At 38.9% G+C, this 27,076-nt stretch overlaps 3 protein-coding genes across 7 annotated transcripts; all 3 read left to right on the top strand.

Annotated features, from left to right (window-relative positions):
- The first annotated feature begins 299 nt into the window (after window positions 1–299).
- Window positions 300–6,928, top strand: cers3b (ceramide synthase 3b). Of its 2 annotated transcripts, none has more exons than XM_023275368.3 (13): window positions 300–647; window positions 884–932; window positions 1,056–1,101; window positions 1,975–2,151; window positions 2,335–2,452; window positions 2,896–3,014; window positions 3,107–3,164; window positions 3,298–3,348; window positions 4,035–4,127; window positions 4,695–4,823; window positions 5,925–6,031; window positions 6,115–6,268; window positions 6,416–6,928. In XM_023275368.3, exons 1-13 carry the CDS (start codon window positions 315–317, stop codon window positions 6,533–6,535), a joined length of 1,554 nt encoding a protein of 517 aa, XP_023131136.3. In that variant the 5' UTR covers window positions 300–314; the 3' UTR covers window positions 6,536–6,928. The 2 variants fall into 2 exon arrangements, with proteins under 2 accessions (XP_023131136.3, XP_035806454.2); XM_035950561.2 differs by having other exon boundaries at window positions 1,978–2,151.
- A 143-nt stretch (window positions 6,929–7,071) lies between these two features.
- Window positions 7,072–11,473, top strand: cfap161 (cilia and flagella associated protein 161). Its single transcript, XM_023275367.3, has 8 exons — window positions 7,072–7,235; window positions 8,244–8,333; window positions 8,433–8,650; window positions 8,744–8,825; window positions 10,348–10,383; window positions 10,527–10,649; window positions 10,779–10,852; window positions 11,252–11,473. Exons 1-8 carry the CDS (start codon window positions 7,164–7,166, stop codon window positions 11,430–11,432), a joined length of 876 nt encoding a protein of 291 aa, XP_023131135.1. The 5' UTR covers window positions 7,072–7,163; the 3' UTR covers window positions 11,433–11,473.
- A 2,364-nt stretch (window positions 11,474–13,837) lies between these two features.
- LOC111571932 (high affinity choline transporter 1-like) lies at window positions 13,838–26,115 on the top strand. 4 transcript variants are annotated; one of them, XM_023275371.3, is made up of 10 exons: window positions 13,838–13,959; window positions 14,620–14,823; window positions 18,333–18,558; window positions 18,675–18,788; window positions 20,276–20,431; window positions 20,560–20,708; window positions 20,858–21,004; window positions 22,161–22,314; window positions 22,636–22,853; window positions 22,933–26,115. In XM_023275371.3, exons 3-10 carry the CDS (start codon window positions 18,375–18,377, stop codon window positions 23,446–23,448), a joined length of 1,638 nt encoding a protein of 545 aa, XP_023131139.2. In that variant the 5' UTR covers window positions 13,838–13,959; window positions 14,620–14,823; window positions 18,333–18,374; the 3' UTR covers window positions 23,449–26,115. The 4 variants fall into 4 exon arrangements, with proteins under 4 accessions (XP_023131139.2, XP_035806458.2, XP_023131140.2 ...); XM_035950565.2 differs by lacking the exon at window positions 13,838–13,959 and having other exon boundaries at window positions 13,966–14,823; XM_023275372.3 differs by lacking the exons at window positions 13,838–13,959; window positions 14,620–14,823 and adding an exon at window positions 14,842–15,973.
- The last annotated feature ends 961 nt before the right edge of the window (window positions 26,116–27,076 follow it).

The raw sequence follows: 27,076 nt of genomic DNA on the forward strand, positions 1-27,076 counted from the left end.
GCAAAAGTGTTTACCTTGATACAGTTATTGTGTTGTCTCTGTTGCCTTCCTCTGGTGTATGTTGAAACCAAAGGAAATTATTTAGTGTTTCATATTTGTGGATACCAGTCAAACGTTTCTTTAATTTTACTTTCCTCTGAAACCTGAGATTTTCCCAACTCTCAAAAGATTTTCACCTGACAGATATGATCAATTGCAGTAAATTCAGTTTTCCACATACAAAACAGAGAAAGTAAATAGAGTATATTCAACAGTTAAACCTCAGGTCACTTAGTTTGCATTGCTATGTTTGCTATTAACCCAGGTACCTATTAATGCCGAGTGATGTCTCACTCTCTCTCTTTGTGTGTGAGAGTTCCTTATTCTCCCATGACTCCTCCTCCCCTGCCCCTCCAGTGAATGGGGCCTTTGTGGGGGCTTCCCGGCATTCCAAGGGAATTCTTGCAGGTGAGGGTACGCAAACAATCCCACACTCAGATGAGTGTTGCAGCATAGTATTTACAACTAAAAATGCAAAGTACTCCAGGAGCCGTTTGGGTTTTCCACTGCTCAGCTCTCCTAGCACTCGAAACACTTGCAGCACCTACAAGGGTGTGATCCCAGCAGCAGACAGAGTGGGAGGGAAGGATCCTGTTCTCTCTAACCAGGTGAGCGGCCACACACATGCCAAAAAATCAACACGTTCACTGGAGCACACTACATCGTAGAGATGAAGGAAGCATTAGCTCAAGAGCCAATATTTGCTTGCTTTAACTTTAAACGCTGTCGTTGAAGAATGGCTCCACAAAAGCAATGAGAGAACACATGGGATCTAACAGTGCTGTTATCTGATGTGGATAAGGACAGCTTATGAACTGTATGAGTAACAGGCTGCTTCACACAGACAGGTCCCTGGAAAACACCGTCCACCACTTCCACTGGGCAAACTGAAGGTGAGTGTGTGTATGCATAGGCATGTCTATAGATTTACTTTAATTGATGTATTCTGGTGCTGAAACAGTTTGGATTTTGCTTCAGTTTCACATGCTTTTTTTAAAAAAATATATCTGTCTCAGCTTCAGTCTTTTCTGTTGGAACTTGTCAAGACAACACTGCCTGCAGGTATGTATGTCTTTTCCCATGCTGACTTATTAACTGCCTTTGAGGTTCAATGACACACTAATTTGACTTTAACAATCTTAGTGTGTAAAGTTATTGCAAACATTTGTAATTACTTACATTTATTAAACCAGACAGCTCTGTTTATACAGTGTAAAGTAGTTTTCTCACTGCTGAAATAACACATTTTTATCTGTACTGTATCTGTGTTATGGTCATAGTCCACAAGCAGATGCACTTTACAACCTCCTGGAATTGCTCCTCACCCTATTTTTATCTGTCTTGCCCTTTGATATATATTATAGGTTTCCTTCTTCTAATAATTCATGATTGTAGTGATTTGGTCAGGCCAGAAGAGGAAAATTATTTCAGTAAATATATAAAACAGGCACTTTATGGTACCTGGGAGACAAAAAAATTGTCATTTTTTGACCTTAAATCTATTTTTGATCAGGCAGTTGCTGTGTCTGCATCCCAGCCTGTGACCAGTGCTCAGTTTTTATTTTTATTTTTAAACACAGATCTGGCTGATTTAGAGCAGCTTCTCACTTCTTTGGCCAGAAAAAAAAAAAAAACACTCATTAAATCCTTAAATCAGACTCTTGTTGAAGGCAAGTGAAAAAAATCTCCCTATAGAGGCATGACATCGTCTGTCATTTGAAATTGAATTTTAGATGTTGTTTTTCCTAAATAAAATCAAATTTCTTTCATATTAGTCAATTAATTTTCTGTCTTCAAAACATGCAGACGTCTAGATTTATTTTCACAGTTTCACAGTTAAGAACAATTATTTTAAAACCTGAATGTGAAATAAAATGTTTTGTGTTGTGCTTGTCGAACTGAATGTGATTCCATTTGTGTATTTGTGTTTGCCAGCACCATGTTGCAGACCCTTGGTGAGTGGGTGTGGTGGGAGCGTCTGTGGCTGCCAGAAAATGTGTCCTGGTCCGATCTAGAGGACACTGAAGGTCGAGTCTACGCTAAAGCCTCTCAACTTTACGGCGCTGTGCCCTGCGCCCTCTGCCTGCTTCTAGTCAGATACCTGTTTGAAAGGTGAGAACAAACAGGATGTGAGTAAATTTGTCTGTGTCAGAGAGCTGAGCAAATGCAATCATCTGGTTTCAGAATACCGGGATTATGTTGCACAAGCCTAAAGCAATGTTAGGAAAGTTCAAAGCACCACTCCACTTTTGTGGCATTTAGAAGGAAGTAACAAAGCTGTCTGTGCTGTTTCAGGTACGTCGCAACACCATTGGCTAATGTTTGGGAAATTAAGGACAGGATACGTCTTGCGGCAGAACACAACCCCCTCCTAGAAAACTACTTCTGCAGCAAAGCACGAGCACCTTCACAGGTATGATAAAAGAGGCGTTCCACTTCACATCAACATACAGGATATGCATTATAGCATTCTAAGTGGAGAATTAAGTGATCCAGTGAGTGAGGAAACAGATTTAATAACAAAGTAAGTTGAAAAGTTAATGAAAAAGGGTGCGCATTTGCAGTTTTTTATAGACATTCAAATGATATCAAAGCTTTACATTTTACACTGCTGAATCAAAGAAATTAGGCCTTTTATAACATCATAAATTGCAGAATGAAGACAAACAAAAAGTTGATTTGAGTGAATTTTGCAAATTTCCTGCAAGATTATGCTCTATAAATGCTTTCTTTTATTCAAAAGTTGTACATCAAAGAGGAAAACTTCATGCTAGTCTATAACTTTAGAATTATAACAGAGAGTGCATCTTAAGCTGGAAAGAGTGTGACGGCTGGATCATCTCCCTTGTGTCTCAGGCTGAAGTGAGGTCTCTGTGTAAGAAGACCGGTTGGCCAGAAAAGAGAGTTGAAGTGTGGTTCAGGAGGAGGAGGAACCAGGATCGTCCAGGCCTTCGGAAGAGGTTCAGCGAGGCCAGGTGTGTGCATGTTTGCATGTTCATTACCCACTGATGTGAGAACCAGTGTCTCTGTGTCAATATGTGACGTCATTGTTCTCGTCTGTCAACAGTTGGAGATGCACATTTTATCTTTTTGCATTTTTCGGCGGACTCCTAGCTCTCTATGATGTAAGTATCGAGAACATTTTTGTCCTTATTTTGTCTTTCTCTCAACGGCTCTCATGTCTTGTCTTTTTTTAAAGACTGGTTTTCAACCCTCTCTTACACATTTCTCCTTGTCTATTTTTTTTTTTGGCTGCAGAAACCTTGGTTTTATAATCTGAGGGAAGTTTGGGCAGGTTTTCCTATACAGGTGAGTGTTTCTTACCTTTGTTATGAGGATGGATTGCATTATACAGGATGCAGGTGTTAGGGAATTCTGCAATGTCGAGAGATGAATGAGGAGGCAGATTCAGAGACACTCTGGAGACTCAGATGGCTTAGGTTGAGAATAAGGTTTACTGATATCATGAGAAATGATACAACGAGCAACACAGTGATGTGAGCACTGGCAGCATCAATTCTGAGGATTCTCTTCAACCCAGGGTATACACTGAGTTGGGAGGAATGCCATATTTACATTACAGCCCAATATGTAGACACATTGTCTACTCCATAACGTCAGACTAAACAATATCTAATCTTAACCAAGTCATGTTTTTGTTACAGCACTTGTCTCTCTCTCATGTATCTTCTTTTGCTGCATCTGCCTTTCTCAGGGTCATATTAGGGACAGAGAAGGTCTGAATGAGCTCCCAGCCTCAGTTTGGGAGAAGCAAATAGGAACAGGGGTCAAAGTGATAACATGTAGGATGATTTGAGGTGATCTATAGAATCTACAACTTCAGTTAAGGTGACTGTAGTTGACAGATGCAACCTGTATGATTTTTGGGGATGTCTTCAGCTGCGAGGAAATACCTCAATAAGGGGAAAGAGAGTCATTTTTCCTTCACAGCAGGATGATACACAAATACATGTGTTTATTTTGTGTCCATACAGTCAATGCTGCCATCCCAGTACTGGTATTACATCTTGGAAATGGGCTTCTACCTTTCTCTGCTCCTCCGTCTCACATTCGATGTGAAACGTAAAGTAAGTATGCAGATGTGTGCCAGTTACTTTATTTCAGCAACCATCCATTCATTATCAATTTACCGCTTAATCCTCATTAGGGGCACTGGAGTCTCTCCCAGCTGACTTAGGGCAAAGGGACACCTGGGACAGGCCCCCAGTCTATCACAGGGCTACATATAGAGACAAACAAGCACGCTCACGTTCACACCTACGGACAATTTAGAGTTACCAGTTAACCTTAGCATGTTTTTGGACTGTGGGAGGAAGCCAAAGTACCCGGAGAAAACACACGCATGCACAGGGAGAACATGCAAACTCCATGCAGCAAGATCCAAGGAAGGCCAGGATGCGAACCAGGGATCTTCTAGCTGCAAGGCAAAAGTGCTAACCACTACGCCACTGTGCAGCCCTCATTCTAGCATCATAAATCATTTTTACATGGTCTACTTCATGTAACTTACTGTTTAGTTGACAGCCATTTCTCATCACAGTTAAATAATCTATCATTTTTAAATATCACTGTAGTTGCTGTATGTTTTATACATGAACATAATTGATGCATTTTCACCTGTCGTGTGTGTGCAGGACTTCAAAGAGCAGGTGATTCATCATTTCGCCACTCTGACTCTCCTCAGTTTCTCCTGGATTTCAAATTACATCCGTATTGGAACCCTTGTGATGGCAGTTCATGACTCTTCCGACATACTACTTGAGGTCTGCGCTGCTGCTGTTTTATTAGTCCATTCCTTGTGATATCGGCAGTGTGACATTATACTGGTGAGATTTTGGAATGTCACAGTTCTGCAGAAACAGGCTGACTTACATATCAGAGCTGTGTCATTTAAAATATTGAAAAAAGCAAGACGTAAGGATGCCAATTTTGACTTTGATAAAATGAGTAGTTCAATCGAAAGACTAAGATGAAGTTACATACATTTTGCACTGTGTTTGGATTTCATATTTTAACAGCAACAACAAATACTGGGTTAAAAGGTCCCTGTGAGCTATAAGATGCTGTGCCTCTAATTTCTCCAAAGAAACAATAGATAATTGATTAAAGTATTCTTAACAAAAAAATGCTATAAGGAAGTGGATTGAAGGCAGTAACTCAAACAAAACACCAGTGGTATATGTTGAAACTGCAAGAAACACAACTGGAAGAAAAAATGGCAAAATGGGCATTATACAGGAGTGAAGGTAGGAACCTGGGAAAGGAGCTTCACATAGACTCATCAACAAGACTGCAGGAATTATTTGAAGTGAATGACTTTCCCATGCGGCATTTTTTTAAACTGCTGTTAGTTTCAGTTTGGGATGTTGAAATCTCAATACAGTGGAAAGTTCCTGTAGGCAGGTCTGATGGCAGGTTTGAGGACCAACTAGAAATATATGTGTATATGCAGGCAATGTTTCCTTAAATTTGAAGGTGATGGCAAAAACCACTAGGCATTTCTTGACATGTTTGTTTCATGCTAGATGCACAGATACATAAGAAATCCTCCTCACATTTATAGGGGGCAGTTAGGATAACTACTGAGAATACTAAGGGTGAGGGTGGATCATCAATCCACCCTCTAGGGTTATGTCACTATAAATCATTTTTTATACTATCTGAGATGTGTGAGTATAAAAAATGCAGTGTTTAATGAAGTGTCTAACACTCAAACCCCTCCACCTTTGGAATGTAGCTTTGAAACATGTGTTTGGGGATTATTATCAAGTGCATCTAAATAACAATAGAAAAACTTCCTGCTGCAACTGTTTCTTCAAAACAAAGAAATTAACCTGATTCATTTCCCTGTTTTCATCTCACAGGGTGCAAAGGTATTCAACTATGCCAAGTGGCACAAAACTTCTAATGCCATGTTTGTGGTGTTTACAGTTCTCTTCATGGTCACGAGACTTGTTATTTTTCCTTTCTGGTAAGTGTGGAAATTGAAAGGATGCAGAATAATGGATAGCGATGATGTCAGTGTAATGGTTGAAAATATTATATCTTCTCCAGGCTGATCCATTGTACTTGGGTGTACCCAATAGAGCTGTATCCTCCCTTCTTTGGCTACTATTTCTTCAACGTCATGCTGATGGTTCTACAGATACTCCACATCTACTGGGCCGTTCTCATATCACGAATGCTTTACAAGTTCATCTTCAGCAAGGTGTGTGTTTCCAGGTGTTTCTGTGCAGCTGTACATTCATCCACAGGAAATGTGTGAAAACTATGTAGCAGTGGTATGTCCTATTGCTTCCCCTTTGGTTCACGATAATCTTCTGTCTTCTCTCTGTGGCTCATGTTTATCCTGCAGCTGGAGGGCGACGACAGGAGTGATGAAGAGGAGGACGACAGCGACCCACCAAAGGAAAGAAATCACAAATCAAGTCACATGAATGGCTCTAGTGTCAGAGGTCGGGCCAGTGGCCACTGACACAGACAAATGGAAACAAAAGGACAAGGAAAATGGACAGCAGACACGTGGACATATTCTGTATGAAGTACATCCTTTAGAATTTAATTTCATGTAAAAGACAAACAAACAAGAGAATATTAATTTTAGAGAAACTGTGAAGGATGAGGCATAAAGTCATATGAAGCTACATGGTTTCTGGAATTCACAAATTCAGAATATTAACATGCTATCTTATTCTACTGTTAACTAAAATACGCCTTTAATGTACTGTTTCTGTGTTATTGAATGTTGCTGATAATTTCATTGACAAAAAAAGAGATGGCAGTCTCGATATGCGGAGCAGCAAAAGAGGAAATTTATTTTATGCATTTATTACTTTTTATAAATCTATGTGTATGTATTTAAAGAGTCTATGTGGGTTAGTATTTATTTGTGTGGGAATCAGAAGGAGAAGAAACATAACGAGATCGCAGTGGATGTTGTACCAGCACGCCCTCTCGCGACAATCAGCGAGAACTGGCGAGAACACTGTTACCATAGAAACCGCCACACAAACTAAACGCCGGTCAAATACCAAAATTAGCTCGTATGTATAAACATTAGCTGTCTTGTTAATTCGGACATATTTGTCAGAATTACACTCAGAATGGCTCATTTGAGAAGCCATCGCTCTAAAGTGAGGATCGGAAACTGGCTTGAGGACCAGCACTTAGAAGAGGTTTGTTTCAAGAGAACATTAGTTAGTCGTTCATCTTAGCTAACATTTATTGACATAAGAGCGTCGAGGTGTAAACTTAAGTTTCAGTTTTAAGCTGTTTGCACGTTCTTACATTATATAATGACTGCATTTAAAATAGCACTGGCACCCGTTCAGTGTGATTTTGAGGCTACCATTTTTAGGAAATGACTTTAATACAAAGCATTGACCGAGCAAAGCCGTTCTCACTGTTATAAATTATCTTAGCTACTAGCTTTTGCGATTATTATAAATTTTCTGATGATGCTACATTTGACAAAAAACGGGGTTTTTATTACTGAATTGCAAAGTCCTGTTTATAAACAAATATGAATATACAGATAGAGAATTGTAAGAGCTTTTAGGGGCCTGATCAGAAGCATATATCAATGTGAAAGAGAAGTAAATAGAAAAAATGTCACTGTACTGATAGTTTTCAATCTTTTTAGAACCAGTTTCATTCTTTTATGCTTTTATGGTTGACAAAATATCTTATTCCACATTATGAGAGTATCATTCATTTGTTCCAGCTCCTATTTGAAGGAGATTACCCTGAGCAAAGTATCCAACACACTGATGTTTTTATGATTTCATCTACAAGGAACGAAGATTTAATATACTTGTCTTTGAAAAGTCACTGTGATTGATATCTTTGAAAACTTTGGGATCTCTTCTAAATTTTAAAATTAAGTTTTGTAGCTGTGAAACATTGAGTTAGCACTGTATGCAGTCTATGGTTTGAACAAATTTTGGCTCCATCAGTTCAGTTAAAGGGGTTCAATAATGTGCACCTTGATATTTTTTGGAAATTACACACAAACACGCTGAAACCCAAAGGTTTAAAGGACACAGCAGTGTTAAATAGCGACAGCAATATTAAAAGACTACTACTAATAAATTACTACATTATTGATTTTGTGAAAGATTTCATTATGTTGTGAAAAATGGGATATTACAAAACACACATGTCTGTTGTTAATGTTTCTCCAGGATGCAGTCAAAGAATATCTGGAGAAAAAAGAGAAAGGGGAACTTGCTACCCAGAAAGTAGACTTCCTCACAGAGAACATTTTGAGACCGGTAAAATTATTTTAAGAAGACGAAGAACAAAATTAAAAGGAATAACAGTGACAGAGTGGTGACGATAATGGTGATGATGGTGTTTGTCCATATCTGTAGGTAAATCTCTCTGTGTCTAATGACGGTCTGTTGCACTTTGGAGATGTTGTGATGTTGGTGAACATGGGAGGGGAAAACAGGGAGTGCAGTGCAGTCGGTATCAATGCAGACGTCAGCAGTGTGACAAAGATCCCTTCGCCTGGCATTCGAGTCCCTTGTGGAGTAAGCGCAGGAAGAGGTATTCAGGCCTGCACACGCACTGCTTTCATCATTACAAGGTGAACACACTTAATGAGACAACAACATAAACCTCAGCACACATAGTTCACACCCTCAGATGTAAACTTAGAACACTGCTTGTGTGATTACAGTGTGGATGGAAGTCCTGAAGGAGCCACTCTTCTTTATGAGCAAAGTTTTGCCCTTAAAACTACAAGTGGCTTTGCCAGGGGTGTAAGTGAACTTATACACACACACACACACACACACACACACACACACACACACACATGTGCACACAATTAAATGTACACAAAGACTGACTGCTCTGTTAAAGCGACACACCCTCAGTTTTACACATGGAGGTCCCTTAGTATAGGCATAAGAACTGCACAGTCTGTGTGTTTAATATCATCTAAAATTCTAAGAAAATAACCCTGATTGTGGGTTATTATGGAGAAATGTTATTTCAGTGATGCTTGCAAACTGACACAAACTAGATGTGTGATGTTTGTAAGAAGAAGCTTTTACCAGACAGGCCAAGTGCAATGATAGATGCATTATTAGAAGCATAATACCAGTAATGAGGACTGTAAAATCTGCATGGCTTTGTGCTAGAAAAGCTTGAGGTGTAATGGAACTATAAGACTTAAAAGTTCAGAATCTATATAAGGCAATTTTGTTGTTGTTTTATGGCAGCTTTACAGTAGTTCTTATTTTCTTCTATAAAGCTGATTCCTATCTCTACTAATATACTCCGTGTTGCCAAGGCTCCACCTACTGGAAGTCTGAATTAGTACCCTCAGTTTTTCACCTATGTTAAGCAGATTCCTGCTTATTTCCTGCTGAAGGGTGTTTATTTATGTTTCTCACACACACACACACACACACACACACACACACACACACACACACACACACACACACACACACACACACACACACACACACACACACACACACACACACACACACAAAACCTCGATTTGCTACTCAATATTAAATCTGTTTTATAGATAGTTATCTTTAGTTCAGCTGTTTTTGATTATTCCTCTCTGTGTTGATCATTTTGACATTTAACAAGCAATAAAAAACAAGAAAGATACAAAATATAAGATAAAAATAAGAGAACAGTCATGAAAGCAGAGATAAACCTCACCTCAATGTAAAGAACTTATTATTAGTTTCAAATACAATTCAGATCTAAACACCATGAAAAATGTATGAAGGCCAGATGAATTGAAAAAATAAAATAGCTTTTTCTCATATTTTCCAATTGATCTTGGAGGGAAAGTATAAATGGATGGTGAATAGATCAATTTTGCTCCTGTAATTCATGCTTAAACTAGGCTAGTTTGTGGGAAGAGTTTGTGCAGTGTTATTTTAGTGGTCTAAAAAGGGTTACAAGGTCTGGTAAAATTTGTCCTCAAACCGTTTTTTGCGAGAAATAATTCCAAGTGTGAGTGTTACATAACGTCTTTCCAGGACAGAGTGAATAGGTACCCATGTTTGCTTCCACTTTAATGACATCAGGTTACATCCTAAAGAACTACAGATGATTTTGTGGCATATTCAAAGCTGATTTGTACTACATCAAATCCTTTGACTCCAGAGATTGTTGTCAGTGGATTAGAAGCAACAGGACTTTCAGTGACGTCTGGTAGCAGTTGAACCATGTTTTGCCAGTATGAAGTTAAAGTTTAGCAGTGTCAGTTTGCCATTTCTGTTTACATATTTTGTGTCTTTCTTTCCTCAGCTTTACTTGACGAGCGACATAAAAAGTTTTCAAAAGGTATGTCAAGTTTTAACAAATACTTAGATAAGTTCTTTGAAACAGAATACATTACAGTGACAAAACCTTTAACAAAGCCGAAATGTGGAAATCTCACATGCATACTTAGTTTAATGGAGAATTGTTGTGACTTAATTTTAAAGTGTGCAAAGAAGTCTCGCCTCCAAGAAGTAAACCTCGATGACAGCTGTTCCTTTCTGTCCTGGTGGAGGACAGTGCACTTTGATCCCCAGGAGAGACTTGAACATGAGGGTCAGCCGGTTCATGTAAGTCTTTACCATAACTTCAATGTTAAACATTTCACTTGCTGCACCATCAGCATTTTTTGTACCTTAATGCAATGTATAATGTTTTGTTTTGAACATTTTCATGCAGTTATCTAAATCTTTTAACAGGCTAATAAGAAGGTGCTGATAACACACTGCAAGACGAACCAGGCTCTGGCTGTTCTGGGAGATCAAGTCATTTGGTATGTTCCATTTTTATTGAAACAGTCTAATCACACATTTATGAAACACTAAACTAAATGAAATGTGTTGTCATGTTAAATGTAATGTAAATGCTGCTGATTTGCAATCTCTTAAGTCTGATGTGTACTTGGAGATACATTGGCACAAATAATAGCCAACACTGTATGTAATATATAGTACATTAAGAGATATAGTAGAGAGAAATCTCTAATTAAATGGCCCAGTAAGGATATTTTTCTTTCCAAATTAGTGTTGCATTGACTTGTCCCATCACCTTCAAAGTAGCCACATCTCATCTATCGACAGATAAGGACCTCTAGTATGGCTGCTAAAAATCATATTACAATCCCTGTCTGCCAGCTGTCATTTTGTAGTGTGTAACAGTTGTGTCCCTGCAGGTCCATGTATGGCAAAGAGTATGAGGTTACGGCTCACACCTTCTTGGACTCACACAAAGCTGAGCAGGAAAACAACCACTGGGTTCTGTGCACCTCTGACCCTGCAGGGGATGGACTTGTGCTCTTCAACCGCCCACAGTCAGCAGCTGATGGCAAGGCACCTGTACAAAGTGGGAAGTAACACCTAAATGTTTTATAATAAAGTTTTCTTTTCTGTTTGCATCTATGACTTTTGCTTCTTATGCAAGGGAGGAGGGGAACTTACATCGCTCTCTTTAGAGAATGGCAATAGACAACAAATGTGATATTGGAAAGTGGAATGAAAGAAATAATTTAATGAAATAAATTTAATATGATGCATCAGTGAGATGCAGTGGTGAAATAGGAGTAAGGAATTTTGGTAATGACTTTAGGAAAAAAAATGTAGACAGTCCTCACCAGCTGATTCCATGCAGTCGTTTCACTTTAAAGTGTTTTCAAAGAATACAAAGTAAATGCAGGCTCATTTTCATTAGTGTCTTTAATAGTATTTCACCTCTACAAGTGACATTCCTCTAACAAGTATTGTAATATCACACAATGAGTATTAAAAGTGTGTCTAACTTTCAAATCAACAAGTAATACAGTCTTCTTCTGTGAATTCATAACCAAAAAACAAAACTTGTTCAATTAAATACACTTACGGATTTTGCTGCTAAAGTCTTGTTAGTGCAGTATGACTTCTAGCTACTTATGTAGCTTATATTCTTGAAGAATATACAGAAATACTCTGCTTAGAGTAATATTTTGGATTTGATATGTTTTTCCATAAAAAAAGTTAAATTGCATGGTTGGAAATTCTTAAAAAGACACCTATATGTTGTTGAAAAATCCAGAATCAATGAATTTGCAAATACTGTGTCTTTCAAAAGTCCTTGGTGTTTGTGCAGCAGGTTTTAATCTTTCAGATCACACTGATGTGACTCATATGTATGTTGCTTACTTGACAAGAACTGACCTCTACATTTTAAGCTCAGATTTCAGGTGAGCAGATAAATTTGAAAACAGCCTTGCGATATCAAATTCTGAATGCACTCACTCTCAAACATCCACGACAAACAATGACTGACCAACATACAGTTAAACTACAAACATGTCACACATGGATAATCTGATCCCTAAAGTTAAACCTCTGCTCGTCACCAGAAGACTTGCTCGTTCATTCCTGGTTGTGTTCTCATTCTCAGGCATAACTGTGCGTTCTTTGGGGCTCTCTGATCTCACCAATACTAAGCTTATGCTAATCTGTCGAGGCAGCTCAGCCGAATTTCATTAAACCTCGGCTTTTGTCAAAGAAGGGCTCAACCACTCACGGGTATCAATTACTAAATATATATTGATGTGTCTGGGAAAGTACAGCAAGACTGTGACTCACACAGATCTGAAACATGTCAGATTAGTGTCTCTAATGATGCTGATGTACTTTTACCGAGTTCAGTTCTGGATTTTCCATACCTACTGAGGTCCTGAATGTTATCCAAAGCTGACTGTGGATTCTTTCCAGAGTGACCTGCAGAGAAGAGAAAACAAAAACTGCTACAGGGAGAAGACACAAAGTTAAGGACATGCAATGGTGGTGTACACATTTTTGGCTTTTTTTTTTTGCACCATTTGACAGTTTGATTTATTTATTTTGTTTATTTCTGGCTATCTTCCTACACACACATCTATCTATAAATTAATAAAGTTTTGTGTGTATATTATTATTATTATTATATATATATGTGTATATATATATATATATATATATATATATATATATATATATATATATATATATATATATATATATATATATATATATATAAAATAAATAAAAATAAATACAAACTTTATTAATTTTATATTGGAACAGGTGCTCAGTGCGTCTATATTTGTGTTTGTGACAAATAAAGGTCTTGAACTTGAACTTGGAAAGTATAGAGGGAAGAGTAAAGGAGAGTTGCTCAGTGCATTGTGGGATTTCCTCAAGTGACAACAGCCTGTGGGTCAGGACGACCTGAGCAACCACAACAATAAGCTTTATCAAAGAGGAACGTTTGAAACCTTATCTCAAAGGTAGCAGATGGACTTTTGTACCTCAGAAGACCTCTGAAACAACAAAAGACCATACAGGTGTATATACGCCACCCAACTGAAACACTGATCCATTGCGATCTCCACCAAACTAAAAACCAGTTACACTTCGGAATATAATTATAATGTGAGTGAAAGAAAGCTGAATAGAATGGCATCCCAAGCACTGGAGTGATAATATTTGGGAATTATTTAGATGAATTTCTGAACTATATTTTCTGCAAATGCAATAGTTCTTTGAAGGAAAGTCAAAATCAGCAACTGCTTTGAGTATAATTTGAAACCGATATGTTTATTCAATAAGAGAGTTAATTTAAATGGTGATTTTTTTTTTCAATGACACCAATATCTTACTGAAAAAAATCCAGAATCTACGAATATGTAAAAATGTTCGTTGCAAACATTTAACAGCTGGGTACAAGACGTCGAGGACATCACATAAAAAAATGAAAGATCCCTGTCAGTGACGTACTTGTGTCCTGTTCGTTAGCTACAGCTGACTCTGAGTCAGACTCCTTCCTCCTTCAGTAAATTGGGACTGGTATGCGCATTTACGCACGTGGCAAAGGACAAAGAACTTCTATAATCTGACGGTAAAAATAAATAAATTGTTCCAGATTACTGGTTTATCAGGTGGATTTTTTGTAATGAAGTTTCTCTGATTGAATCCAGAGCTTCATCAGTGGATCTAAGGACATTTCTTATATGTATATATAAAGACAAGCCTTTCATTACGCACAAAATAATATTCCCGTGTTTTGTGTCTGACCGATGATTCCGCCCTTGCTCTCATCAGTGTTCTTTCATTTAAGTGTAACGTCGTGCAGTTTTATCGTACATTTTATTTAGGTCGTGATATTAGCCGTGTACACTATGCTACAATTGAATGCATTTTCTGTATGAGAAAATCTATCTCGGTGGAAAATGCGCTCAACACGTCTCTGTGCAAATACCGTCGGGGATCACATTTCTGTGTCGTAAACACACAGCGGCACTAAAGCTTTACACTGGCAATTTTTATGTTTCTCCTTGTGGTGATAAGGTCCACATGAGGCCTCTCCAAGGGCTCTGGTATCATCCCGGCTACTTTAGGTAACGGTGCGTCGAATCGCCGCCCATCACTGGGGTGCGTTCAAGTGAAAACGTCTCATCCGGGTTGCACTTGTTTCGAAGCGGCCGTTTTCCTGCGAGGGTTTTGGATCTGCAGTACATTTGATGCCGTATTCCTTTTGATTTGTGCGTCTCTCTCGAAGCCATTCGAAACGGACACGGCAGGAGCAGCTACCGAGCTTCGCAGCATCGGACCAAACGCACCGCCGGCTCTGGTGAACAACATTGTGGCAGCTCTGAACGCGACGCAGAGCCGGGGTAGCAATACCCGGAGGTTTTACAATGCCGTTATGCACCTTTCTCCAATGCAGCGGTCCTGTGAAGAAGCACTCCTCTCCTACAGAAAGGTAAGGTCGCCACACATGGACATAATTTACTGTCTTTAATATTTTGGCGTTTCCTGGTTAGACAGGCAAAATCAGGTTGGGTCATTATAGTAAACTGGATTCTTTTGGCTAATTTGGCCGCGGCTTTGTTAATTATATGTGTGTCTTTGTATTATTTTTTTTAAATCGTGATGGGAAATAGCGTTGGATAAATGCAGATGTAAGCGCATCTGGACAGCCGCTTCCTAATCTCAGTCTCTATAATCTGTTCCTACTCATTCCCCATGAGGCAGTGCAAGAAAGTCACGTGTCATTTTTGACCAATCGTGTCACTCTCCCACATCCTACGGAATTAACGTCCAAGAAGCCAGCATCAGATTGTTGTATGTATGACCTGTAAGCTCTACAAAGAGGTCAGTTGAGCCAAATCTGTCAGAGAATGAAGAAATTGTGGCTCAAATTTAATCCAATTCAATTTCATATAAAGAGCACCGAATCACAGCATCTTTGCGTAGTCAGATCAAGGTCTTATAATATTGTAGTACAGAGAGAAACCCAACTAATCCTACCATTCTGTTTGAACAAGCATTTGGCCTCAGTGAAAAGGGAAAAAAGCCCCCTTTCGACAGGATGAACCTCCCCCAGAACCAGGCTCAGAGAGGGCTGCCATCTGCCTTGACTGGTTGGGGTTAGGGGAGGATGGAAGAGAAATGGATAGCGGTGAGAAACAGGCAGATAGCAAACAAAAGGAGAACACACTGGGCAGGATGGTGGAGCCAGTAACAGCAGGTCAGAAATATGCAGCGCTGGAGCCAGAGATACCTGCAGAGAGGAACAAAAACAGACCCACTGTGTGAGAGAGAAGACACAACGTTAACGACATGCAACGGTGGCCTATGAATGCACGGAGACAGGAAGAGAGGAGAGTAGAGGGGAAGCGCTCTTTGCATTATGGAAAGTCCTTCAGTGATAATAGTTTGACTAGCTGAGGGATGGGTCAAGGTGACCTGAGCAGCCATAGCAAAAAGCTTCATCAAGAAAGGGAAGTTTAAAGCCTTATCTTGAAGGCAGAGTAGTGACTTTTGCGTGACAGAGGATCTTTAAAACACACACGAGAAACCATACTGGTGGATATATCCAGCTGAAATCAAAGCAGCCAACTTGACAGCCAGTAAGTACATGCAAATTATTATTCATTTTATCTTGAACAAACTAAAAGCCACATCACTAATTACTATTTAGACAGAATATAATTTGAGTGGAGGGAAGTTGAAATTATTTTGATATTTCATGGTATGTTTTCTGCAGTTAAAGTAGACTTTTGAAGGAAGTTTAAACTAGATTCATAAAGGGCTGCACAGTGGCTCAGCTGTTAGGACCATCACCTCACAGCTACATGATCCAGCTGTGTTACCGCACAGTCCAAAAACATGCCGAGCTTAATTGGTTACTCTAAATTTTCCATAGCTATGAATGTGAGTGTGGTTGTTTGTCTCTATATGTAGCCTTGCGATAGACTGGCGATGTGTCCAGGGTGTCCTGTGCCTTCACCCTGGGTCGGCTGGGATAGACTCCCGACAGAGGATTAAGCTGTGTCTCAATAATGGATGGATGGATAGATAGATTCATAAAGTGTTGTGAAAGTTCTTTCTGTTGTGGTGATATAAGTGAGTGAGTCAGTAAACGAAAATCTCACCGCAACACTTTGAATTTGACCTTGTCAGTGCCACAAACTCTCTCCTTCATCCTTTACCTGCAATGCTATTTCTGGTGGTTTTGACATGAATAATAATAATTAAGGTAATTTAAGATAGTGTTACTGCATTCTGTGCTACAACAGCTTCTCTTCTTGCAAAATAAATGATCACATTAGGTTGCCCGTAATGCTAAGAACATTTAGAGAAGATTTAATGTTAACTTCATGCACATTAATACATTGTTCTGACTAACATTAAGCTTCATCAGCAACGTTAAGGTGAAGGCAGTGAAGCACATGTTACCACTCTGGCTTTAAAAAAAAAAGTAGTTGATAGAAAGGATGGGCTAGATGCTTAAATTATATATTATTTATGGTGTAGATAGTGTGTATGTCCTGTGTGGATACTGTCAGACAGAAATACTCGGCAGGAAGTTGCCACAATCATTACAACACAAAAGAGTGATTATCTGCCAAAATTGAGTGTGTTTAATATTAAACCCGTGTCGTGCAGTTTTATGTACAGCTTCTTTTATCTGAATCAAGCAGTAATATTGTGCAAAGGCATATCATTTTATTTGTGTGGTCCTAGCAGAAGTGTGTCTTCTGAGAGACTTTAATGTTGTCACAGACCTGACATTTAAGATGAGTACAGGCAGTCATATAGTATTTTTTTCAGTGTTTAGGCCTTTTTGAGAATATAATTAACATGATTTAAGTATGCCTTTTATATATAAAATAAAGAATGTTCTCTTTTGGAATTGTATTATAGGCTGTTATCTTTACAATACAGCAGTGATTAAATGATAACTGCTCCAACAGGCTGCAGTCACTTTTTTGGAAGGTGATCATTTTGTGGCACAACACTAGAAACATGTCTGGCCTGAGCTATTTGTACCTATAAATGATCATAGCAATGGCAGAGTGATGTGCAGTACGGGAGGAGCTTCTTTGGGGCAAACAGTAATTTAAAGATGATTATATTTCTATGCAGTGATGCGTGACGTATTTATGGATTTAGAACTCACTTAGGCAGCCTTAGCTTGATTTTAAAGTGGCAACATTTTTGGACACTAAGGGAAATGTTACACTGCCACTAAATTTAGATATCTACTCCCTAACAATTTACTTTTACCATGTCTAAATGTCAGTGTCAATGATCTGAGTACATGGTAATAGATCTGAGTAATGAGGAATTCATTATTTATTTAAGTGTGTACTAGCACAGACTCTCTTTGTATGGCAAAGAAGGTCTGATACTGTTTCAAGGCCCTCCCTCTGGTAGGAAAACTACTGTGATGAAGACAGACTAAATCCCGGTGAGAAAAACCTGGATCTAATAAAAAGTCATGTGGAAACTTTTAACTACACACTCACCCAGGGGAGCCAAATTTGTTAAATATTCACAAAGGTCCTTAATGGCCAGATGCTGGTTAGATGTTTTGTTTTTTTATATATATAATGAGCAGCATTCCTGTGTGAACCACTTTTTTATTCAGCCATTTGAATGTTGTGTGTTAATGATGCAATCAGGCCCAAATCCACAAGGTGAAATTCATTTATGTGGTACAGCCAGAAACAGATAACACACAGGAAATGTTTAGGTTGTAAAACTTCACCTACAGCAGCAACAACATCAGTCTGCATATTTACATTCTGCTTATTCCATGTCAAGGTCAAGATGAGATACACATTCCTAGTTGTGGGAAAATGCATCACAGTAAAAAAATCTAGACTTATTGCTGGTTGGAGAGCAGTCCCAATGCTGCACTAACTGCTGCTTTTTGTGTTTACTTTTTTGTCCTCTTTGTGGTTTGTGTGTTTGTTTTATCAGGGCAACTAATGACGAGTGGATTTATTGAGTAACCGGATAATCATGGGAGTGGATGTCCCTGGACTGGTGGCCGTGGTGGTTTTTTATGTTTTCATCCTGGTAATTGGAATCTGGGGCTCCAAGAAATCCAAGAAAGTGGAGAAGACATGTGCCGACAGCAAGAGCGAAGTCACCATCGTTGGTGGCCGCAACATCAATGCCCTGGTCGGGGTTTTTACCATGACAGGTAGGACCTTGAATTCTATGTGTGCCAGTTGTAATTATTGTGTGCACTCTAAGCTCCATTCCTCTTGTTTTGTTGATCCATTCTTGACTTGTTTATTTTCTGTGCTTTGCTTTTAGCAACTTGGGTTGGAGGGGGTTATATCATGGGAACCGCTGAGGCTGTTTATACTCCTACTCAAGGTCTCATCTGGGCCATTGGTCCTCCTGCATATGTTATCAATTTGTTTTTGGGTAAGTAGCCAAAACAAAGAAGCTTCTGTATAAGAATGCACAGCAGAAGAAAAGGTGGTGGTTATTGCACGATATAAACACGATTTATCTTGAAATTTATCTTCATTTGGGTTAGTGATTGCAGCTGAGGGTTGTATCTTCATCCTCTCATGCTGACAGGATGCTTGTTCCATACTTTTCCTTACACTCTTCAGCAGTAGTTTGGCCGAGAAGACACTAGAACTCAGGCAGAAGCAATTTGCAGGGCATAGATTCATGGAAATAAATGTGAAATATACATAGCTGATAAAGTTTCAACACTGAGGATATTAAATTGTTGTCGAGCCAATGTGCTTCACACTAAAATGAAATTTCAGAGATGCATTTTCTCAGCCAGTTGAAGTATTATCTGATAAAAATAGATTCCTGACAGTCTGCACATCTGTGAAGACAAACAAGGGTTTCCTGTTTCTGTGAGGCTAATGTGCAACAGCACACAATGCTAACTGGAGGCCCGCTGACCAAAAAGATCTGTTAGAAGCTGCTGTCAGATACGGTGGAATATATAATAAAGGCTTTGTTTTACAGGTACACAGCTGCTCCTGTAAGTCTGCATTCAGCACGAGAGCATCTAAAGAGAAGCACAGTCATTCATCCTTTCATACTCATGAGTTCACGCAAGGCCTGACTTCAAGGTCCGACTGCCATTCTCCTTCCAGTTACCAGGAGGAAGAGTAGCTAGGCAGGGCATCGAGGCAGTAGCAATCAATAAAGTTTCTAACACAGAGAAATAATAACACTGGATGTATTACAGCTGTCACAGAAGGGATTGTTCAGTGTTGTTATGCAGTCAAATGTGAGAATTTTAGCAAAAATGTTGCTTTGTTTATTTATATTTGTTTATTTGTTGTAGAGGAATGCTGTGTGCAGGTTACCGTGCTTTTCATTACAAAATGACATTTTGAAAATAAAAGAAAAAACGGTATTTATTAAAGTTGGCAGCAAAAATGATAAAGCTGCTGATGTTATAACCTTGAATACAAACTGGGGAGGATTTATTTTTGTCAACAGAATAGAACAGAATAGAATAGAATAGAATAGAATAGAATAGAATAGAATAGAATAGAATAGAATAGAATAGATAGTGTGTGTTATAATATAAAGAGTTTGGTTTTGCTTGCAGAGAAGTGGGATCCTTGTGTCTAAGACCTTTTCACTGACAACTTGTAAGCAAAAGTTGAATAGGTTTAATCTGCTTATTTGTATTTTCCCATCATACACCCTCAGCCTATTGTTCTATCTGATAACTACACACACACATAATCACACCTACAAACAATATATTTCCAAATTCATCTAACATGCTTGTTGTTATACTGTGGGAGGAAACATTTTGCTGTTGTTTCTGTTGAATGGGCCGATTGTTTAAGGTTTATTTAAACTATACAAAGTATAAGAAGTGTTATTTTCTATTCAGCAATTTTCTTTCTATACTCTTGTTTTTTAAGGAGGATTGTTTTTTGCCAAACCCATGAGGTCGAAGCGTTACGTGACCATGCTGGACCCGTTTCAGAATCGCTATGGCAACGTGTTCACTGCAACACTCCTGCTTCCTGCTTTAGTCAGTGATATTTTGTGGGTCGCCTGCATCCTTGCTGCTCTGGGCAAGTCAACTCTTCGTGCCAGAAGATATTTAAATATTAATGATGTGATTCTGTCGTTACAATCAGATGTAGTATACAGTATCATCATGTTACGCCATCTCTGAGTTAATGTTGCATGTGCTTTTCAGGCGGAACAATGAGCGTAATTCTCGGGCTGTCGTCCGCCATCTCCATCGTCATCTCGGCAGCTGTCTCCATCATATACACGTTCCTGGGAGGTCTCTACTCGGTGGCATATACTGACATCATCCAGCTGTGTTTCATCTTTGTCAGCCTGGTAAGAAATAAAGCGGAGATAAATATAGAGGGAGTGCAACAGAATGAGAGGAATAATGTGAGGCTAATAAATCAGTTAAAAAAAAGTCATCAATTCAGTGAATAACATGTCTCCAGTTTTGCTATAACTGCTGTTTTTTTCTATTTCAGTGGCTCTGTATTCCTTTTTTGTTGCTCAGTCCTGCAGTTACTGACATCACACCAACGGCCCACCTCAACCAATCAAGCGGACATGCCTGGCTAGGGGAGCTGGAGCTGGCAGATGCTGGAAAATGGGCCGATGACGTGCTGCTATTGGTTAAAATTTTAACTTACTTTGTGTCCCTCTGTGTCATGCAGTTAGGAAAGTCTTATCTGTAGAAACCCTGTAAGCTTTCAGGCCTTTAAAATTTATATGCAAAGAGTTGATGTTTAACCTACAGACGGGTGACAGATTAAAGGAAAGAACAACACAAAGTGTTTTAGTAATGTATTGAACCACATTGTGTTGCCACAACAGCTTCAGTGCTTCTTGGCAGTGATCCTTTAAGTCTCTGAGACTCTCCTGTCTAAAACACAGGTCCAAAATCTCCCATAGGTCTTCGATTGAGTTGAGATCTGGTGACTGTCAAAGCCACAGATCATGATTCAGATCAGAACAGCATAACAAAGGCACCGGATCCCCAGACGTCACAGTTTCAGGTTTCCCTTTAATTTGTCATTCGTCTGAAGTTGTCACAAGTAGACTTTATGGCTTGTCATGACCTATGCCCTTTGTCTGATGTCTTTGTATCTGCAGGCAGCTGATTTATTACAGTTCTGCTTAGGTACAAAGTAATGTTGTAACTGCATGGATCTTCTATCTTCCTAAATGTGAAATTTTATTATTAAGATTGATATCAGCTTTTCTCGAACAGAAAATCTGGACTTGCTGCCTCCAGTTAATGTACACTTTTAAACCTCAAGCAAATTTGTGTCCCAGTATAACTTTACACTGCGACACTGAGCCAGTATGCACAATTCTACATCCCTGAAACTGGAGCAGTTAAAGAAATTCAGACATTGTCAATTTTAATATTCAGATCTGTGCTTTTCCTACTATATGCCTAAATACTCACCGTAAACCAGGTCTGTTGAAATTACACTTAAGCTTTAAGGTACAATAAACAGCTTTGTTTACTAATGGAGCTGTTTCTGTATGAGACACCCTGCAGTTCAAATAGACTAAACCGAGTCAAAACAAAAGATCACTTAGTGTGGGTGACCTTCCTGACTGTAGACATTTTGATTCGTCATTTCAGGAAAAACACAGGAGGACGTTACAACCATCGTGCCAAAGGATGCCCTGGAACTGGCATATTTTAGTGCAACAGCCGTTATTCCTGCAATTAGATGAATATCTGTTGTTTGATCAGTCAAAATTGAAGTTACTAACTGACAAAGCATGTGTTCTGTATGCATGTGTGTGTTGTAGGCTTTAGGAGGACTGGCATATCAAGCTCTATACCAGAGAATCCTCTCTGCGGCCTCCTCTGCTCAGGCTCAGATCACCTGTTTTGCTGCGGCTGGGACAATTTTTATAATGGGAATCCCTTCTGTTGTCATTGGAGTTGTGGCTGCTTCTGCAGGTACACTTAATGCAAGCACTCACATGTTTGTGTAGTTAGAATATGTGTTCACATTTAGGGAAATGTCATAGAATGATATATAATCTGAGTTATGTTTGTATTTGTGAGCATTTAGTTGTGGTTAGCATGTCTTAATGGGGCACTTGTTTACAGACATTTCGCGTCCTGCTCCCTCCCCAGTGCTTAATGTTCTTATTTTTGCTTTTATTTTAATTTGCTGATGCCATCACCCTAATCTTAAAAGTTTTTCCCAATCCGATTATTTCTTTTCTTTCTCTGCCTCTGTATCTTCTGCTCTCTCTTCCTCTCCTCACCTCTAAGACTGGAACCAGACACGGTATGGTCTACCTCCTCCTTTTGAGCGAGGGGATGCAGGGAAGATCCTGCCACTTGCCCTGCAAAACCTCACACCCACCTGGGTCTCAGTGTTAGGCGTTGGTTCTGTGGCTGCAGCAGTTATGTCCTCCATGGACTCTGTGCTGCTGTCATCAGCATCCATGTTTACACAAAACATATACAAGACAACTTTGAGGAAGCAGGTGTGTGTGCGTGACTGCGTGCGTGACTGTTGGATTCAGCACTAAGCAAAGTTTTTACCGTCCGCTTGTCTTCCTGCAGGCGTCGCAGAGGGAGCTGCAGTGGGTGATCCGCCTTAGCGTGTTGCTGGTGGGCCTGGCAGGAACAGGCCTGGCCTTTGGTGATGACAGCGTGTTCTCTCTCTGGATACTAAGCGGGGACCTCGTCTACTGCATCATCTTCCCACAGCTGGTCTGTGTGCTGCACTGCCGTTGTGCCAATACCTACGGTGCTATGAGTGGCTACGTAGTAGGTCTGCTGCTGCGTTTGATGAGTGGGGAGCCAGTGCTCAGGATCCCTCCCATCCTCCTGTACCCCGGCTGGAGGGAGGAGAACGGAGTCATCAAACAGTACTTCCCCTACAGGACTCTGGCCATGCTGTCCTCTGTGATATCTGTTGCCGCAGTGTCCTGGCTGGTGGAGCTGGGTTTCAGTAAACAACTCATTCCCCAATCCTGGGATTTACTGCGAGTGTTTGAAGAGAAAATAGAGACAGAGGGAGAGGAGATACCTGTCCACTGCGAGGAGGACGATAGTGCTCGTAATACAAAATTCTAAGCTAATTCAAGTACAAACCTCAAAGTGTACCTAAACCTGCACAATCTCTGACCACAGGTATGCTGAGAGGGAGTCTTTGAGGCAGCTGAGTCATTCAGTCACTCTTTTTGTAAGATTATTTTTTGGCATTTCTGTTTTTATTAGATAGATACAGTGGACAGAGACAGTAAATGTAGAGAAAGAGAGCAGGGGAATGACATATAGGAAGGGTCCATCCCAGCTAGAAATCCACCAGGGGGATTCGCTGCTTGAGGGCATTTGCGCCCATGTTGTATTCATGCTGACCACTAACGTCTCTTTGAAACAAATTGTTGCAGAGTCGCATATAATTCCAACTGAGATTTCAGAACTTTAGTCTTGTCTACTCAAACTTTTTTAAGCAAGTCCAACTCGTTGCAGGTGATGCCATTTTAGTGCATTCACCAGTTTAACACTTTCTAAGAGGCAGTTTTGCCTCTTTGCATTGTTTAAGCGCTGAGAGCACAAAGCTTTAAAGCAGTTAAAGATGCAGTACTTGAGTACCCTGAGTGTTCCTCAGACTCTCACAAGAGGTGCCTTTTGGTATAAGTGTTTACTGTTTTACTCTTTCGAGGGATCATTATTTAAGTGCCATCCAAATAGAGAATTACACTTGAGTCATTCCTTCTTAAATCATCTGATTTTTAGAACAATTTCTGCTCGACCATCTCTGACTTGCCTGTGTTTTTTTTTTTTGTAGAAATTTGTCAAACGCTTTATTAGAAGACATTTCAACCCACTTTCAACAGGCTATTTTGCACATTGAAATTTGAGGCACAGTTTGAATGACAATATCTCAGAAAATATTAAAGATAAAGACCAGCAATTTTCACCTTTTTTTTCGCAACATGTCATTGATTCAGAATTCACAAAATTGGACAAGCAGATCAAATGATCTCTGAATATGGGTGAGCTGAAAGAAATGAAGCTGTCATGGAACCTTCCATCTCTGAGCACACATTAATAAAGACGCTGAAGATGCAGAACCTAACTAAGGATATTTTCTGAGCCCCATGTAGTTGCATTTCACAATAATATAAAACAAGACTTTTTAATATGAAATACTTGGTCAGAAAACATTTGAAAAGTTATTTTCATAGCTGATTGAGCAAGTTGCACCACAGAAACAAAAATATCACTGTCTGATCCAAGTTGAAAAGAGATCTGGAGTTTCAAAAATGGTTCTCAAAATATCACTAAAATAAATACAAAAATTATAAGGCCATAGATGGAATTTTCTGACCCCACTTTATATGCACAAACCTTAGTATGGAGGAGACCTGTTATGGAGTTTTGTGTAATTTCTTTGGCAATTATCACTGCATTAGGACATGAGGATGCTATCAGCATAAAATTATGTGGGACAATTTGTCATTCCTGTTTTCATTATTTTGATGAAGTTTTTCATATTAAAAAGTATCCACTATGTTTTGTGTTGTATTCCTGTGACATGCAACTACATTTGATTCAGAAAATATCATTAATTGATGTCTGCATTATCATTTTTAATCATTTTTAATGTGTTCCAACTCACCTTTAATCAGAGATTATTTGATCCACTTGCGGATTCCGAATCAATGGCTTAAAAACAAAAAACACTGAAAAATTCAGGCTTTTATTTTTAATAGTTCCTCAGATATTGCATTCAAACACAGCCTCAAAAAAACCCAAAATAAAAAACCAAAAAACAACATGCTGAAAGTGGGTTAATGGGAAATTTAAAAAATAAAATCTGGGAAAGTATCGGATATATCAGTCCAAAACTTCACAGATACCATTTTAAATGTCTATAGTTTATGATAAAAACAAAAGTTTTAGGCAAATCAAAGATGGTCAGGCAGAAGGCCCCTACTGATTTGAGATAGATAGATGGTTTGTTATTGCAAGTGTTCATAAAAATGAAGGATGTCTCTAATCTTTACACTCCATAGATTCTCGGTGTTGGTGTGTTCGTGTGTGAAAAAGGCATGAAACGGTGCCAAAATACAAGCTCTGTGCGTTATTTAAATTACTCGAGTGACTTGCTTTTTTTTAATCTTAAATGACAGCTAATATTATTTTTTACCTACAATATTTACATCACTGAAAAGTATTTACCTTTTGTCGTCTCAAAAGCAATGACTTGACTTCATGTTTAGTAGTATTTTGCACATTTGAAATCACAACCGTAATATGTCCACTGCAGCAGCAGGGGGCGACACCTAAACACTGAAAGGCCCTAAAAGGCGCTTCACCAGACATGAGGTGGTAATTCCCCTTTCCCCCCTCACTCCCTCCCAAAAACTGAAATAAAGGAAAAAGGAAAAAAAAAGAAATCCACAAAATTGCAGCTTAAATCCACGCACACACACTCACACATAAAACAGTTTGTTCAGTGTCAGTCTTGCATAGTTGCATATCCATTTTTTCCCAACCATCTCATTAGAGGATGAGTTAAAAAATATATCAAACTGCAATTTTAAAGTGAATAAAAAAAGAGGTTTTGTTTGTCCAATTTGTTCAGTGCCAGTCACCCACGGTTACACAGATATTCCATCCACTCTGGATGTTGTTTTGTTTCCTACACTTCACTTGTCTCCTGCATGTAACTTATTGCATGTACCTGTAATTATTACACTTCTGTGCAAATAAATAACTCCTCTGATTTCATGCATTTTTGGTTTATTTTGTGTGTGTGTGTGTATATATATATATATATATATATATATATATATATATATATATATATATATATATATATATATATATATATATATATATATATATATATATATATCCCAGCACCTCCTTTTCTCTCCAAAAAGTCCTAAATACAACTATAACTTATCAGGTAATGCTGGAATATTTTTTCTGATTCTAACAATACGCCTTGAATTTCTGATTTAAGTAGTTTTTATGACAAAAGTGGTCATTGGACGTTTAAAACATATGATTGAGGGATGAAAATAATTACAGTTGTTTTTACCTCAGTGAAACGGCCCACAGTTTGAGTGCACTACACAGTAGAATGCAGCTGCATGCATGTGATTTTAAACAGCAGGATGGAAAGTCTCTCCCTGCACACTGAGCTGTATGGGATGAATGAAAGAGAAGTTCTGAGGTGACAGTCCTCTCTTGGATGAAGCTCCATGTCTGATTTTCCTTTGTGCCTGTGACGCTGGTGCTCAGTGTAACCTATGGTACAGCTCCGGTGCACTAAATACACTTGATGCTATTCAATGTTGTCCCATTTATTCCTACAGCGAGAAGTCCTATAATCTTAAAAACACTGTGTTTAATCTTCTTTGATAATTACCACATTATTTTCTCCTGAATATCGGTGCAACTTGATAACCATTTACATTAGAATATACTACATTTCCAGTGTTAAATTGACAGAATAATGTAACACGCTTTTCCAGTCAGTCTGCTGGGAGAAGGTCTCTTCTAAGATTTTGTCTAAATGATTTCAGAATCTTAGGGAATGCCATAAATGATTTGCAACAACACACATTTACATTTTAAAAGTCATTAAATATTAAGGTGCACTTCTCACTTGTGTGAAGAAATCCCAGAGAAGGTTCTGACCTTGATGTAACCCCAGAAAAATATGTGTTACACCCACATATGT

This window comes from Amphiprion ocellaris, chromosome 3, assembly GCF_022539595.1.
Source record: "Amphiprion ocellaris isolate individual 3 ecotype Okinawa chromosome 3, ASM2253959v1, whole genome shotgun sequence".
NCBI lineage: Eukaryota > Metazoa > Chordata > Actinopteri > Pomacentridae > Amphiprion > Amphiprion ocellaris.

Coding starts and splice junctions, on each gene's coding strand:
- cers3b (XM_023275368.3), top strand. CDS start 315: ATGCCGAGTGATGTCTCACTCTCTCTCTTTGTGTGTGAGAGTTCCTTA. Junction 933..1,055: donor TTCCACTGGGCAAACTGAAG/GTGAGTGTGTGT, acceptor TATCTGTCTCAG/CTTCAGTCTTTTCTGTTGGA. Junction 3,015..3,106: donor AAGAGGTTCAGCGAGGCCAG/GTGTGTGCATGT, acceptor GTCTGTCAACAG/TTGGAGATGCACATTTTATC.
- cfap161 (XM_023275367.3), top strand. CDS start 7,164: ATGGCTCATTTGAGAAGCCATCGCTCTAAAGTGAGGATCGGAAACTGG. Junction 10,384..10,526: donor ACATAAAAAGTTTTCAAAAG/GTATGTCAAGTT, acceptor TTAATTTTAAAG/TGTGCAAAGAAGTCTCGCCT. Junction 10,853..11,251: donor CTGGGAGATCAAGTCATTTG/GTATGTTCCATT, acceptor GTGTCCCTGCAG/GTCCATGTATGGCAAAGAGT.
- LOC111571932 (XM_023275371.3), top strand. CDS start 18,375: ATGGGAGTGGATGTCCCTGGACTGGTGGCCGTGGTGGTTTTTTATGTT. Junction 18,559..18,674: donor CGGGGTTTTTACCATGACAG/GTAGGACCTTGA, acceptor CTTTGCTTTTAG/CAACTTGGGTTGGAGGGGGT. Junction 22,854..22,932: donor AGACAACTTTGAGGAAGCAG/GTGTGTGTGCGT, acceptor GTCTTCCTGCAG/GCGTCGCAGAGGGAGCTGCA.